At 34.2% G+C, this 16,545-nt stretch overlaps 1 protein-coding gene across 4 annotated transcripts; it reads right to left on the reverse strand.

The window, feature by feature from the left end:
- Positions 1-397: 397 nt before the first annotated feature.
- On the reverse strand, positions 398-16,086 carry LOC115984107 (alpha-N-acetylglucosaminidase). 4 transcript variants are annotated; one of them, XM_031107010.1, is made up of 19 exons: positions 15,716-16,086; positions 15,023-15,096; positions 14,395-14,606; positions 13,873-13,994; positions 12,875-12,960; positions 11,598-11,692; positions 11,344-11,425; positions 11,033-11,139; positions 10,194-10,224; positions 8,700-8,817; positions 7,902-7,952; positions 6,507-6,616; positions 6,282-6,384; positions 5,658-5,756; positions 4,652-4,762; positions 3,282-3,445; positions 1,686-1,923; positions 986-1,064; positions 398-852 (listed from the first exon to the last, which is right to left on the reverse strand). In XM_031107010.1, exons 1-19 carry the CDS (start codon positions 15,944-15,946, stop codon positions 548-550), a joined length of 2,418 nt encoding a protein of 805 aa, XP_030962870.1. In that variant the 5' UTR covers positions 15,947-16,086; the 3' UTR covers positions 398-547. The 4 variants fall into 4 exon arrangements, with proteins under 4 accessions (XP_030962870.1, XP_030962871.1, XP_030962872.1 ...); XM_031107011.1 differs by lacking the exon at positions 15,023-15,096 and having other exon boundaries at positions 15,716-15,838; XM_031107012.1 differs by lacking the exons at positions 15,023-15,096; positions 15,716-16,086 and adding an exon at positions 14,752-15,015.
- Between the last annotated feature and the right edge of the window lie 459 nt (positions 16,087-16,545).

The following is a 16,545-nucleotide window of genomic DNA, read 5'->3' on the forward strand; positions in this document are numbered from 1 at the left end:
GTTACTGTTCACGCTGAAAACATTGTTCATTTACCTTAATGCAGTGTTCATGTTCCATGAACACTGCAAGCGGCGCTAAAAAAAAAAAAAAAAAAAAAAAAAAAAAAAAAAAAAAACACTAAAACGTAGACGCACTGCGTTTCAACTGTACCCAAACGGGTACTTAGAGCAAGATTATTACTAAGCGTGCGTTTGCCTAAAAATTATTAGGTGTTTTGTCTTTTTTTGTTGGATCCCATGGTACTGTTCACTACCCAACCAAATTTCAAAAAATGCGCATAAACAAGTCAGCTATGGGTCACACGACACTATTCATAGTTTAAAAATTATTTTGTTACAGGATTTTCAACAGTAAGTTTTCAATTTTCAGCAAAATAAGCAGTATCCAAACAGACCCTTAAATAAATATTATCAAGAACATATCTGATTATTTAACAAATTACATCATCCTTTCTTCATATTTGACCTTATAAAGAATCCCCCAAGTATGTAACATAAAATGTTTTCATACAAGGCTTTAGATATGGCACGTGCAATCCATTGGCCTTCACTGGGTGAAGCGCAGTACCCGCTTGCCGCTTGTTTCAAAATGATACTTATTCTTTTTCCAATTCTTCTTACCAAAATATTTCTCATACAAGGCTTTAGAAATAGCAAGTGCATCTCCTTCAGCCGCCACCGGATAAAGCTCTTGGCTTGCTTGCCATTTGTTCGAAAACGAAATCCATTCCTTTCTCCATTCCTCCATCTTGAAGTTTTCTTTTTCTCTCAAGCTTCTTAACAAAAAGTCAAAATAGGTTGAAGCTCGAGGTAGATAGTAGCCTTCAAGTAGTCCACTCCAGAATTTGTTTGCTAATTAAGGCCAAGCAAAAATGTTACGTAACAAAATGATGAAGCATTACATAAGTAATATATGACGGTCTCTTCAGGGACATCCAATAAAAACCACTAAAAGTAGTAATATGTGATGGAATATAAAGATTACCATAATCATGAAGTTTGCTCTGTATGGTTCCTGTGTTATCAAACCACATTGTGACTTGCGTTCTTGCGTTCCACTCATACTGAAGAAGAGCATTGGAAAGTACATCCAATCAATCGAAATCATCTTATCTACCAAGTGTTTCTAAAAAATGCTAGTATTACTAGAGATAAGACAGAACCACTTCTCTATTAGTCAAATAAAAGAAGCAAGAGAGACTGTTAGGTGCCTGAAGTTGGCAAAGATTTGTAATGTGCAGTAAAAATCATTGAACATGAGTGGTACAATTCTAATGAAGGAGCTTTGTGGGCAAGGGAAATATATTGTGCAGATAACTCATGCAAAGAGACAAGGATGCCTTTTACTTAACCAAATATTTAATCCTATTTAGATAGATCAGATATGGTAAAACAAAAATGTATAGAAGCCTAGAAGGTGCAAGTTGGTTTAACTGATAATGTCTCATGACACTGTATAAGAGATGGGAAGAGAGAGGGGTACCTCCCCAGTACAGCACATAGGCCCAACAATCCTCAGATTAAAAAAAAAAAATGGAAAATGTATAGCTGACCTCCATACCTTGTTAAGGTCTAAGGATCTTGCGGATTGTCAATATGTATGAAGTTGAAACATGTTATTATTCCCAATTAAATTCAATTATGCTCTAGCTAAGTAATATGCCAATAAGGATATCTTTTCTCACCAGCTTCAGCTCTTGAGGATTCTTTGCCAACTTGTTTGCACTTTTGAGCCACGTTCCAAGTAAAAAATTGTCATCAGAAGCAAGAAGTATCTCAATATCCTTTATGAGCTGAATAAATTTTTTGCTATGAAGATTTAAAGCTTTTAAATCCTTCTGTCGAAAAGCAGTCACAGCATCCAAATATACTTGGTTTGCTACCTTTGACAGTACTTGCCGTGTTAAGTCCACCAAGTCATACCTGTCAAAATTCCATGGATAATTAAAATAGATTCTATTCTTTGCCTAATAATTATATTCTTATGCTCTATCTAGGTCAAGAGTTGGCCTTTCAATCATCAGAGTCAACTAGAAAAATCCTGCCACAGTTCCTTTATTATGGACGCAACCTAGCATCAACATCTTACAATCACTGTTTGTAAAAGACAACAATACAATGCTGATTCTTAGACGCACATGACATTCAACATAACTTCTAACCATGTTAAATTCTAAGTGATTTCGCCTATGAAGGAATTTTCAGAAAAGAAAAAGATATATTGATCAAGGACACAAAAACCACAAACCCAATGGTATCCATGTAATTGAATCGTGATATCCATTAATGTACAAATTGAAGAGAGACCTGACTTTAGCATGAAGGAAGAGAAAATTAATTCATACATAACAATGAGGCATGCCCACTCACAGCTTAATTGTAAAGACCACGTGGCATTATTCAGCACCTGAAGGGGCCCAATAGAATAGCTTAAGCTGCATAAAACCCCAATTATATATTTAGAGAGTTCTAGATTAGGCAGCTTGTGTTTGTGTAGTGGTTGCCTTCAAGTTTGAGTGGTTTTTTAGAGGCTGCTTAAATTTGTGCAGATACACTTTGCATAGATCCATACCTAAGTTTGAGAAACTCTGAGCAGTTTTTGTTGGGTCACTGATACCATAAAGGTTCACATATCAGATCCAATGTGCAAAGTGCTACTTAAGGTGTGTTTGGATACCGCTTATTGCTGAAAACTGAAAACACTGTAACAAAATAATTTTTAAATGTGTAAATAGTGTTATGAGACCCATTTTTAATGAAAGTTTTGGTAAAAAAAAAGGTTTGTGGGTCCCGTGAACAGTGCACGGGACCCACTGGAAAAAACAGAAACACGCTTCTCCTAGAAAAAAACAAAATAAAACAAAACGCAGACGCAGACACAAAGAAGCTCTATCCAAACAGGTATTTAGTGACTTAGAATTTCAGGTTTAAGTATTATTTATGCACCGTAGCTCATTTATTCTGCTTATCTCTTCACTCTTCAAAAATGGGGGAAAAAGACACTATCACAAGTTGATAAAGGCAAGTTAAGATTAGTTACCATGTATTTTGTACCATAAGAATGTAGCATAATATAAAAAGAGTTGATCCAACTGAACCACATCACAAATATGGCATGTTATGAAGCTTTTATGACCATATAAAATAAAACATATTGATTAGGGAATGGAAGCAGAAGGATCAATTCAAAAGAATTCACTTTATGCAGGATCGTCACGATCATGCCAGGGAAAAGAAGAAGAATATTGCAACTTATGGATATATAATCTTTTCCATTTTACCTATATGTAACGCTTCCAGCAAAATTATTTCCAGCATCAATTAGAAGTCTCAAGGCTTTGATCACCTTCTGAGTAGAATACCATAAATGTGCCTGAGGCAAAGGAGAGCTGGTATTTGATGGATCCCAATCTGGGAATTTGACTATGAAATCAGTGTTATGATCCTGCAATGAGTTGAAGGCCACATAATAAGCATTTAGTAAGATGCCTTCCTAACTACAGGAGCCAAACAGTTATCAACAGCTATCATAGCTGGTGAATGTAATTTATTAAGTTGGAATGTTGAATAAATATCAATATTATAGCAAACGCTCATTCCATAAAAGTATACTTCAAAATGATCATGTTAAAAAAGATCATAGAATCACTAAAATCTTTAGCAGATGAAAACACAATACATTTACATAACCAAATAATACTTTAATTCTTGGTCCTTAGCATCTTCTTTTTTTTTTCTGTTTTTTTTTTTTTTTTAATGCTTATAGGACACCAAAAACATAAAAGCAATAAACCACCTACACAGAACTATAATAAGTTGTAGAGAAATTTTCACTAAAGAATCTTTCATGACGTTAAAACTTTAGAATATTTTAATAGGAAAAAGAATCAGCCTCAGATTACTCTAAGTTCTCAAAGATACTTTTAAAATCATTTCTTCAAAGAAGTAGACAAGTTCTTTCTTGGTGCTCAATTATTTTGATAGGAAGATTATTGAATATCTTCTGCAGCAACAAAAGGAGCATCATATTTCTCAGTGTATGGTGAAATTTTTTGGTACAATTACAGTGAACTCACAAGCAAACATCATAGGGAATTCTTGCAAATCCTCTATTTGAATGAAAGTCATGTTAAAGCATTTGTGAGAAGAGAAAATTACTTCAGGGATAAGGCCTTAAGAGAAGAGAAGTAACTAGCAGCAATCAACAAAGTTTTGATTATTGCAAATATAATTAAGCTGTGAATGATCACCACATAAAGGTCACCTTTCTATACTAGTATTCATCTCTTGACAAGAAATATTATATTGTTCATTCCACGAGTTCAGAGAACAACGCTAAAATTTCTTCTTTCAAGGATTCATCACTACATTTCGGTCTATATGCTCTCAAAAGAAACTGAATATGGAATGGATATCCTTGACTAGAAGTCGTAAATGTAACAACAACCACCCTAACTTTGGATAGAATAGAATGGCGAAAAAAATAAATGTGGCCCTGACTAATTTGTTGATGATCCATAGTCAAGCCCAAAACTTTGGGACTATGGCTTGGTGGTTGTTGTTTGCAATACAAATTTGTTATGTTAAGAACCAAAATATTAAAATGACATTGAGATATCCTATCCAATAAATTTAATAAAAAAAAACATACTTCTATTACATCCGTACAATTGTAAATTGTGTGATAAAGAATTTCCCAAGCTGCCTCAACTTGATGAATTGCTTTGCCATAGCGTCCGTGGGAATAGGACTTCAACCACTCCTACAATAGTGATAACGTTAAATTACAACCATACAGCATTAAAATGTCAGCAATCATGAACCATCAGAGAAGCATTTCTTCTTTTTTGATAAGTATCGTAGAAGCATTTTTTTCACTCATCTGAATCTAGCATGCATTTTTCATGTGCACATGTGTTTGTGAGTAATTAAAAATTAAAATTAAAATTTTTAATTTTTTTAAAAAAAAAAATGCCAAGTAGCCACATAATCTAGCCCAATTATGTATACAAAAATAATTGTCAAAACAGTATACGAGGTAAAACACAAAAGTTAAATAAATCCTTATTCTATACCTGTTGATGGTAGGCTTGATAAAGATTTTCTTCTTACTTCCTAACAACCTAAACTTTAAGATTTATGTTTTACTAAAATGGTAAGCTTCCTTAGTCCTTCTAGTCTTGTTTACCAATTTTAGTCTCTCTTCTTGGTTATTTCTTTTGACTGCACGTGCAAGGCCCACAAATCAGTTGAGGGGTATTGGGTGGGCCTGCATGTGCAGGAGGGAGTAAGCATATGGTATGAATAATTTACAATGTTGGCCCACTTCCTAACAGCTTAAGCTTTTGGAATTGATAATGATCCAATATTAATCCTGCTATACACTCACAATTTGACATAACCTGGAGGATAGATTACTTCGTAGTAAAAAGAGAGGAAATAACAATAGAGTAACATACAGAAAGAACCAATGGTGAAGCAAGGTAAGGGGGACAGAAGGTATAGAAACTTTTTTAACACGTGTGTGAATCTTAAAAAGTTTCTGCACGCTTCTATGCTAATTACTGAATAGTCCTTGCTAAAATAAGTATTGAATAGCAGTCGCTGCAGTCCTGCCCAAAACAAATAATTAATAGAAGTTGAAAATCTATAATTACCAAAAGTTGAACTTTTTCACTCCGAAAGGCCATTTCAGACATCAACTCGTAAACAACTGGATTTTGCTCTATCCCTTCCATGCACATACCAACACCAACCTGTTACAATAAGTTTTTAAGTCAACCTGCCCTAAAAAAGTCACAAAACTACAGTAACAAAAGAAACGAGTACCAAGGTTTATAATTTTCACAACCAGTGTTCTTTTCAGTGGAAGTAAGTGCAGATTAAGAGTCTGTTTGGAACAACTTAATTTAGTTGAAACTGAAAACCTTTTTTGTTGAAAGTACTGTAAATAAAGCTAAAAGGTAGCTGAAATAGTACAGTAAGATCCATGAATAGTACCAAAAAGTATAATGAGGCCCACAAATAGTAGCAAAAATAAGTTAAAAGGTAAAAAAAAACTGGCTTTTTAAGCTAATGCCAAGCGCACACTAAGCAAGAAGATAGCAAACGTTATAAATCAGATACTCTGCTATATAAAATATGAACTAGCAATTGAACTGCTTTTCCAAATCTACTACAATATTAGAAAGTCTAGGTCAAAAAAAAAATTTCCTGGAGTTTAGGCTTTCAAGTTATACATGCTAGGAACAATATTTGAATTTCACAATAGTAGAACATACCATGGTTGAATTTTTACTGACACGGGCATCAACTGGACCTGAGGAGATTGCATCCAAGATGCCATACATTTCAATATTTCCACCAAAGTTATGCAACATACACCTGGAGCATATTATGAGCATACATATTTACTATAAAATTAAATCTCCAGGGTGAGATCTCATGAAGATTAAACATCTCCTTTGAGAATTAAATAACAGCTACTATGTTAAAGAGCTACTTACCAGACATAAGGAGTACCATAAAAGTGAGACGAATTTTTCCATATTGGTTTGACATCAGCATATAAATCAAGAACTATCATTTTCCCAAATGAAACAGAATGTAAAAGTGCCTGCAGATATCACCAAGTTGAAAGTTAATCACCATAATTGAAGTTATAGCACACACACAAAACGTGTGGCAGCAGAAAACATTAGCAACCACCCCAATGCAAAAGGAATAGAAGTTATAGCACAATATCATTTTTCTCTGGGATCATTAAGTGTAATGTAAAAATCTAAGAAGTTGAGTGACAAATATATTTCAGAAACTGAAGGAAAATAGCATCATCAGATCCTGTTTTCAAAACCACTTTATACAAAACCTGAAGGTTTTTGATAACTTCTCTTTGGGTACCTTTTCAACCTATCCCCATAATTCTTTTAGAGGACAGCTGTTCTCCATTATTTTCACTAATACCAATGCCCTCTTTACTCAGGTGCTGCCATACCAAAGCCCTGTCTTATTCCATGGAAGTGCTGTTGAACACTTCAAGTGTTTATCAGCATAATTTTTTACCGGTCTCTCAGGCCATTGTACTCAGGTTTTGTGTGATTAGAAACTAGAAACACCCTTGAAGAAGTTAAATACCATTCTTGGTATTAATCTTAAATGACAGACAGTTTTGCAGGCCATTCTTTGACATTATCGCCTCCTATATGTACTTCTTAATCACAGTTTTATCCTAAGTTCTTCAAACGGGGAACAATAGCATACTAGAGAATAAGATTATTAACTTTGATGATTTCAATCATGGGGCACTTTTATCATAGAGATTTGAGACAAAGATTACAAATATACAATGAACCTCCAAAAAAGTGAATTTCCTAAGATTATTGGACTGCCAAGTGATTCTAAATTGGAAGCTACATCCATTCTGCCAAAGAATATAATTATGCAATGTGAGAAGCAGGGTCACAGTAGGAGTAATATGGATAGAGTTTGAACCTTCAGCATGAATGCATAAAGTCGCTGCTCTAAAGAAGCAAACAAACTGGCACTTGGCAGAATAACAGTTTTTATATCCCCCCAAAGAAGATGGGTCAGAACAATAAACAAAATGTCACAATAACCTTTTATCTGCTGATACTTCTCAACTTGCCCAAGAGAGCTTAGACTCTCGATTAGCCATCTGGAAGGCTTTGCAACTTGATTTAGGAAACAATGTAAGACTGCCGCGGAAAAAGAGATAATCTTTACATAGTACCAAATAATAAATTACACAATCGCACATACTTTAGAAATAAAACGATTTTAGTATTCTGTTTGCAGCACCCCATTTAATACAAAAAACATCTTTATCACAACTAAGAAAAACAGAATGCTTAGAATTTAGTTCATTATATGTACATACACACCTTCATTTGGGGTGGTTTCCAATATGCAGAGTCTGAAGAGAAGAGCCAACCCTGGACATTCATAGAACTGTCAACTATAAATATCTATGATTATACAATGTCAAGGTTCACATGAACCACTTCTTGAACCACCATATATATTCACTTTAGATTTTGTTGTTGATTTTTATGAATCAGCAAAAAGAAAACCTCTGTTCAGTACAGCAACTGAGAGGGGCATTTGGGTAGCACATTTAACAAGATGAAACTTCAAAATGATAAGCATCAGTATTTTAACTAAAGAGGGAATAATCATTTGAATTGATTTTCTTCTTTGGTTCCAAAGATATTCTACATTTGACCTCTATTTTCATGCTTTAACTATTTAATAGAAAAAGTTCTGATAAGCATGAGAGCGGCACATTGATAAAATACACACAAATGTGCATATCCAATGCACATTCACATATTTTAGTAGGCAGGTAAAGGTGCAATAAAACTGAAAGTTATATAGAAGCCCTTAGTGCATCTAGTAAAGGGGTATTGTTTTACAAACCCAGTTATCTCTTTAAACATTTTATTATGACACATTACACACTAAGCAAACCAGGCAGAATGCATGATAGGAAAACAATGTCACCATCACAATCACTAATCATTCTGAACTTGCTACATCATTTGAACAATGAGGTTCTTAAGGTTTGAATATCAATTGAGTAAATGACTAAACATGACAAAGTAAATCACATAACATACTCCAACAAAATTTCCAATAAGCCTTGTTGGGGGGAGGGGGGATTGGTAACTTGACGAGCTTACCTGCATTAACCACACTGCATCCTTGTCACCTTTGGACATTGCTTTGTAGACAGAAGCTCCAAGCAACGATATATATGTTGGATCATTTGTAGGTGGGGAATTTTCATTGAATGTATCACTAAATAGAAGACATGGTAACAGGTGATTCAGTGACCCACATTAGCAAGTGCTATGAACACACCAAAGAAGAAAAGGGCATAGAACAATCTAATAATTGCTAGTAAGATTATTCCCCCAATTGTTTGGGAAAAAATTGCCTTATTTCAACTGTTAAATAAAGCATAAAGAAGAAATAGGATGCACAACGGGCCGCATAGAAGAACACGGTAATGATCTGGACAGGAGTTCCACAACGAAACAGGTCTAAATATGAACTATAACTATGAAGCCAAAGCTGTGAAATGAAAATATCAAAGTGAAATTACATTTTTTCAAGTCCCATTAAAGCCATAGACATTTGGTAACTAAGATTAATTTGTTGGCCTAAAAAAACCATTTCAACAGAAAAAGGCCACCAAAAAAAAAAAAAAAAAGCTTCTCTAAGAACTGCTTTATGAATCTTACTACTAGTTAGATCACTGACTACATCATCTTTCAAACCTTGGGTTCCAGAGAACAAAATTTTACTATAAGAGATACTAGTTTTGTTCTTCTGGACATGGTTAATTCTAACTGATAAACTCTAAGAATGCAAGTTTCAAAGAACCCAATGATTAATCGCTCTTCAACCCAACTTTTAAATGTCAAGACTTACAATTTGAAACCTCCAAGAAAAAGCATTGCCACTGGACTCACACCATCCAACAAGACACAAGATTGTTCATGTATATAATCACAAAAATAAGAAAGGCTCCTAATTCCTCAGTTTTTCATTCACCCTCTATAAAACTGGTTATATTAATTACAAATAAAAACTTCCGGAATGTCAGAATTTGATAACACTAATGCCCAAGCTTCAGTTTGACATAATGATCATGAGAACAACTTGTGTACATGTATCACAGGTTTGTCATTTATAGGAGCATAATGCTGCATAGAAAATCTCTGGCTTGATCAAACTTACTTATCAAATTATCTTTTTTATATCTCTACCAATCCTAAAAAATTGGTCACATCTGTTTCATGTTCATAGATTTGCACTTCTGAAAAAGTTTCAGTAACAAGTCAGAGTGCTAAAGATAAATCAGATAATAAATAAAAATGGGCTAAGTTATTGCTTCTATACCTAAAGTTTTCATGAATTTTGTTTTTGTCCTAAACTAAACAATATATTTGCCAAAACAATACACACACACACACACACACACATATATAAGCCAAAATAAACTACTGATAAAACTGCTTCCTAAAATTGGGGGGGGGGGGGGGGGGGGGGACAAAACAGAAAATCAACTTAATGCAAAAAAAAGTTAGGTAACTTGGAGAAACTGTGTTCAATTATATATCCAAAAAGTTAAGAAACATTCTACTAAGAATCTGAATGAGAGAAATTACCAGTTGTAAATGTCTGTCACATCCCCATATTCTGTAATCAATGCATACAAACATGACCAACATAATCAGTCACTAAATTAGAAAGGAAAAAAAATATGACTTTAGTCCATACAAGTCATCTTTTAAGAGTAACTCTTCATATACAACTGAACCGTTAAAATTATATCATTGATGAAGCTTAAAGCATCTGTACTCAATGGAGAGGGGGGGGGGGGGGGAGAGGAGATTAACTCTGGCATCATCCTTTAGTAACTAAAACAATTTTTTTTTAAACCATCATTATATTCATTTACAGAAAGGTTGATACACGTTCATAGTATCAATCACTGAAACTGTAGCCCACTTCCAAGTTTCTACAGATAATCATTATACCAATGAAACTCAGTCCAATCCCAAGGTCTCCATACAATGCCAAAGGTTTGAAAGACTGCAAAATCCATTCATGTGCTACTTGGCAGCAAAAAAGTGAATCAACTGATGGTCCACTAAGTCACCAAGCAGACTAGAAATTGAACTGAATTTGAAACTCATAGACTATGAATACATTCTCTCCAAAAAAAAGAAAAATGGCCAAGGTAAGACTGCCTACCATGACCTCTAGTGGGAGCTTTGTGCACAAGGTACAACCTTTTTTTTAAAAAGTGAATAAATTCTGATTAAAATCATCTTCTATTAAATGATTTGAGTTTTATGTCTAAAATCATTTTTCCATTGCAGTCGTGAAGGACTAAAATGAAAGTGATTAAAGGACACACGCATATATATGGAAAACTTTGTTAATGCTACAGTGTGAATAATAGTGCTATTCCAAGTAAACGATCTACAGAAAAAAGGAGCACCTTTAACTTGTCGCCTAATGAAAGCCTCCCCAATCTCAACAAATAAAGGATCAGAGGGATCCAGAAGGTAAGTACAGCTCCAACGACACTTAGCATCAACAGAGTTCCTAATGACAAAAGATGGAAAACCTCAACATACTGAATAGTATGACATTTTCACACAACAGACTCCAAATCAGATGGAAGATCTTCAGGAACCCCGAATATGATTTGTCTAATTCATGTTGTCTAATATAAAATACCTCAGACAATTGGAATTCATAGACCACAAGTCATACAACGCACATCAAAGAGCAAGAAATATGAATTACCAGTTTCCAAGTTTAGTTATGTTTGCTGAAGGAGATATCTTCTTCAAGGCTGCTGGAATGTTCCCAGAGAATGATGGCAGCACTGAGACAAAGAGACATTACATTTGATTAGCCACGTCATCACATTGAGAATGAATAATTTGTCACTTCAAAAAAAACCTTTTTATCTAATTGAGAATCAAGAACTAAAAAACATCTCCCAAAAAATTTTGGTCAGGAAAAGTTGCTGTGGAATTCAGTTATGGTAACAATACCAGGCGTCATTCCTAGCTCTAGCATCCGAGATAATATCCGTTTCTGTAGAGCTAATTGCTGATCTAACCAATTTTGAGTTAAGGGTCCACCCCACCTGTGATAGAATAAATATTAGATTTTATAAACTTAAGGAAGATGATAAAGACAACAAGCAGTATAATATCCAGCCTGTCCAGCAAAAGATGTTAAAATGCATTTCGCGAATCTCATGTACATGCATAATCTCAAAACATGTGACTTCGTAAGTTATATGCATAAAAATTTACACCTCTAAAACCAATCAGGAAAAAATAGGAGCAATAATGATCTCTCTTATTTGGTTGAGAGCTGAGAGTATAACGATTAATCATCCTTCTTTAAGGGACTTCAAATAAACACTGCATGTTTCCTATACAGAATCTGATGCTTTGTACCTTTGTTGGACAAGAATTGCAACCATCACTCAACTAGGCAACCGCACCTAGCTACATGTTATACGGCTCCACTCATCACACAGTGGGGACACCCTTACCCGAGTCACATGTAGTGCCATCTCAATATGGCAAACTTATGAACGAGTCACGTGATATATGATTTACTGTCAGTCACCAGCTGGCAGTCTTATTGTCAAACTTCAAATGACAACATCATCATTGATACTCATATATGGCATCCAACTGAGTAGAATTCGAATTTTCAAATTTGCAATACTATCCCAAGATTCATGACAGATCTATATACTTCTCATCCACAGAATATATCATCCATAAGTGAAAATAACATCGTGTAAAATTTGAAACAGGTACAATTAATTTCCACTTGGCCCAAATGTATCACTTAATAATAAATTGGACTGCTGAACTAATCATGAACTCATGACACAGCTACACAGCCACCTGTATAAGAGGACCATGAGCACGGGTGGAAGACCAATCAGAAGAATTGTATGCAAGGTTTTAAGTGAGATATGGTTATGATATAAGCAGAACCCCAACGACAATTCTCCACATTTTTTTTAACCATTTATCAACATCTTTCAGAGGGTTTTCACAGATGATTAAAAATGCACACCCATATATGTCAGTATGTCTATATGTATGTGTTAAAACTAACGATTAATTAAATATCCTAATTAATCTCCCATAAGCATGATTCTAGAGGAAGGTATCCAAATGATTGACATAAATGTTTAAAATGTAATACAGGATTGTTGACCCAACATCATCCTCTCGTCCACAGTACAAGTACTTGCTAAGGAAACACCACTAGACAAACAATAGATATCATGCAAACCCACCCATGTAAATTTCCCATGCGAGCCCAAGCAAGGAAAGCAGGTCCACCAAAGAAATCATTCAAATCATCCTTGCTAATATTAAAATCCTACAATAAAAAATACAAGTCACATGGCAAAAATCAGAAGTAGAAGTCAAACTTAACATATATGGAAGTAACAAATACCAGTCAATATGACAACTCATGATATTAAAAAATTGAAAAATAGCAGTAATTAATTCATCTTTTACAAATAGAGACGCTGCCTCTTTTATCTCAAAAGCTCAAAGAGAAGACAAGACCAGATCTACAAGGCTTCAGTACTTATATAAAAAAGAAAGCACACTGGTTTGTATTCATAATATAAAATTCTTAACAGAATATGGAATTAGTTCTCAGTTCATTGGCATCCTCAAAGCTAATACACATCACATGTTCTTCAATGTGTGTCTATATATATATAATACAGTGAGGACTGAGGAGCATATTCGTTAAAGTTATTTAGTGATAATTTCATGGAGTAGAGCCTTCTGGGTTGAATTTCAAATTTCTGTGACATGCTGTAGGCTTGAATGTCATATTCATATTTCCATAACAAAGATCATTTTTTTGGATAAATAAACTTTTTTTGGCAGCCAATTTGACACTTAGCCCCTTGAAGTTATTTTTATTTATTTATTTATTTTAAGGTTATTATGGGTGAAAATTTAATTTGAAAAAAATGTATCTTGACTCAATATCCAATGACACAAAAATGGACGTAGGGGTTATTTGTTATATAAATCAAAACCTCAAATGTGGAGTGTTGTTTATGAAAATAGGGGAGGGTTTCTGACATATCCCCAAACCTCAAGGAAGTTTGGCTTAATTTACCCAAATAACTTAAACTCTTAACAGTCAAGCTATAAAATATATATGAATTCTATGCACAAGTTGCTACACAGTGGGAGGCTTATAAAGTGGCACACAACAAATGAGTGAATACCATTGACACCTATAATGATGCATTTAATCATTCACCATGAAAACTTTCTGCCAAATGGCTTCTTGGCCAACAAATGCTAAAGGCAGGTTCACCCCATGAAGAGCCATCCAATCTACCTCTTTCTCCCATCTTTCCCAGTCCCACCAAACATAGGAATCTGCAAAGAAAAAATGTGAAATTACCTAAGGAATTCTCTACAATAAACTCTGGTTTTTGGATTGGTAAATTATATGCACACCCATTGGGTTTTTTAACCCATGACCTCACTCTTCACCCATTCTTGTGTGAGGAGGTATTGACATTTGAGTCAGAGCTCACCAGCAAATTTACTACAACAAAGATTAGCTGAAGTAACAAAATAGTACACTATCATTCTCTAAAGTAGTCCACTTCATATCATTCTCTAAAGTGTATAATAGGTGAATTCTTGAATTCCTAATTAATATATAATCTATTTTACAGTTCCTGTCCTCTCAATCACTTAAATCTGAAGACTAGCACATTTAGTTCCAAAATTTTGGTAGAACTGAAAAGGTAAGCAAAGATTCAATACTCACAACTAGATGTAACAACATTCTGGTAATAGTTCCATGGGACTGGCCGCTGAATCATCACCCCATCGTCTTTTACAAGAGGCAGTGATCCTGGCTTGGGGATGGAAGCTATCTGAACTCCACCAGTCTTGTCCCATGAAACATGAGCACCACACCAATACTTTATGTACCAATAGAGGCCAGATGCAATTTCTACAGCTGTGGTTCCTTTAATCCTGAAAGAGAAATGCAAAATTTATAATCACAGAATATATATATATATATATATATATTGCTTTCTCTCATTTGGGTGAGAAGGGGGTAGCGGAAGATATGACTGAAAGAAAAACCACCAGGAATCTTTCATAGCCAGATACCTACCTATCCTTTAGAAGGGGTTTAAAAATAACTCTTTCAATGGTGACATCTTCCGATGCACAAAACAATAAATTTAAAGGTTCAAAACTTTAAGTTCAAATCAGTTCATCCAATGAGCCCAAGAGGAGGGGGAATGGGAGGGATTAATGATATCAGCCATAACATTCTTGAAGATGAAAATTGCTAGAAATGGACAAATAAAGATCCTTAAATAACAAAACAAATAAATATTATAAAGGGATAAAATCTTCAGCAAGAATTATATCCAACGTACACAATCTCAGGCCTATTCTTGCTTGAGGAGTTGTAATTACTTATCAAAAAGCAACTTTGTCCACCACAAACATCCTGATATTTGAAATTGAAACTGTCAGCAAAATTATTATGATGATACTTTGCCAAGAATAATTTATAAAAATTAAGCCATACATTCATAAAGCAGTCTAATAGAGAAATGTAAAAGAGTTGAAGTCTTGAAGATAAAATCCTCAAAAGAGGCCAAATGGACTAATGAGCAATTGGTTGTACTTTTTCTTCTTCTTCTTTCTTTAAAGTCAAGGGAAAAACATAAAACAAAATCCCCCTTTCTATTCTCATAGCACTAGGATGCAAGGAAAATTTTTGTAAAATAAAAATAAAAAATAGGTACAGAAGGAGACTATTTTAACCAAAAATGAACCATCAAAAGTTAAATAACATAAATTTCTATTCTATTCCTGGATTTTCCAATTCTAAGCATTAATGCATGCAAATAAAAAACACAGAAAATTGAGGACACCCAGATGAAATAAGCAACAATCAAAACTTACATGAGAGTTTTAAGCAAAGCGTAATCTTTTAGAACCAAAAGCAGTGTATAAGAACACAGTACAGCATACAAGGATACAAAAATTGAAGGACACCCAGATAAAACAAAGCAATAATAAGCATTCAAAGTGTGAACAAAAGGCCAAAAATGGGACATTACACGAGGGACAATCTTGAATTGGAAACTGGGTACATAGCACTCAGGAAGCAATCTCTTAAGAACAGCTTTGGCTGCAGCTTCTTGAACAGAAGGAGATGCCCTCTTTGAGTCCAAGTGTTTGAGCAAAGCCTGTATTGGTTTTGGCTGTGATAAAGTTAAAGCTGTTGGTAGTAGCAATGTGAGTGTGAGTGTGAGAATCAAAAGTGGAAAGAGGGAGTTGGAATTAGACATGGGTTTGGTTTGGTTTGATTGTGTTCTTCAGAGGATTGAGTTTTGTGGTCAACGAAACTCAGTTCTGTAATAACTCCATTTTGAACGGTAGAACCAAACGAAGAAGTAGTTTTGCTTATTTTGTACTCTTTTTTTCTTTTCTTTTTTCGCCTTTGGTTTTTTACAACGTGGTGGAGGCTGAGAACAGACTAACAGTATCATTCTCATTCTCTGTTTATTTGTTTTGTTTATTTGTAATGTAAATTTTTTAAAATTTACTTTTTTTAAGTGCAATTTAATTTCTAAATAAAAATAATAATAGAAGTAAACTAATTAGGTATAATTCAGTCCTAGTTGATCTATTTCGATTTAATTTGGTTCACTTCAATCAATATTGTCTCATTCGGTCCATTCAGTTCGGTTCGGTTCATTTCGATCAATTTTGGACCATTCGTTCTAAGGATGAAAAAAGAAATGTACAAGTTGAGAGCACTTATTATTAATCCTAATTTATTTAAAAATATATATGACAAACTTGTCCTATTTAGTTAATCCAAAAACATTTTATACCCATCTATTTATTTATTTTATTTTATCGTACTTAAAAGGAAACAACATAA

The sequence above is a fragment of the Quercus lobata genome, chromosome 4, assembly GCF_001633185.2.
Source record: "Quercus lobata isolate SW786 chromosome 4, ValleyOak3.0 Primary Assembly, whole genome shotgun sequence".
In the NCBI taxonomy this organism is placed as follows: Eukaryota; Viridiplantae; Streptophyta; class Magnoliopsida; order Fagales; family Fagaceae; genus Quercus; species Quercus lobata.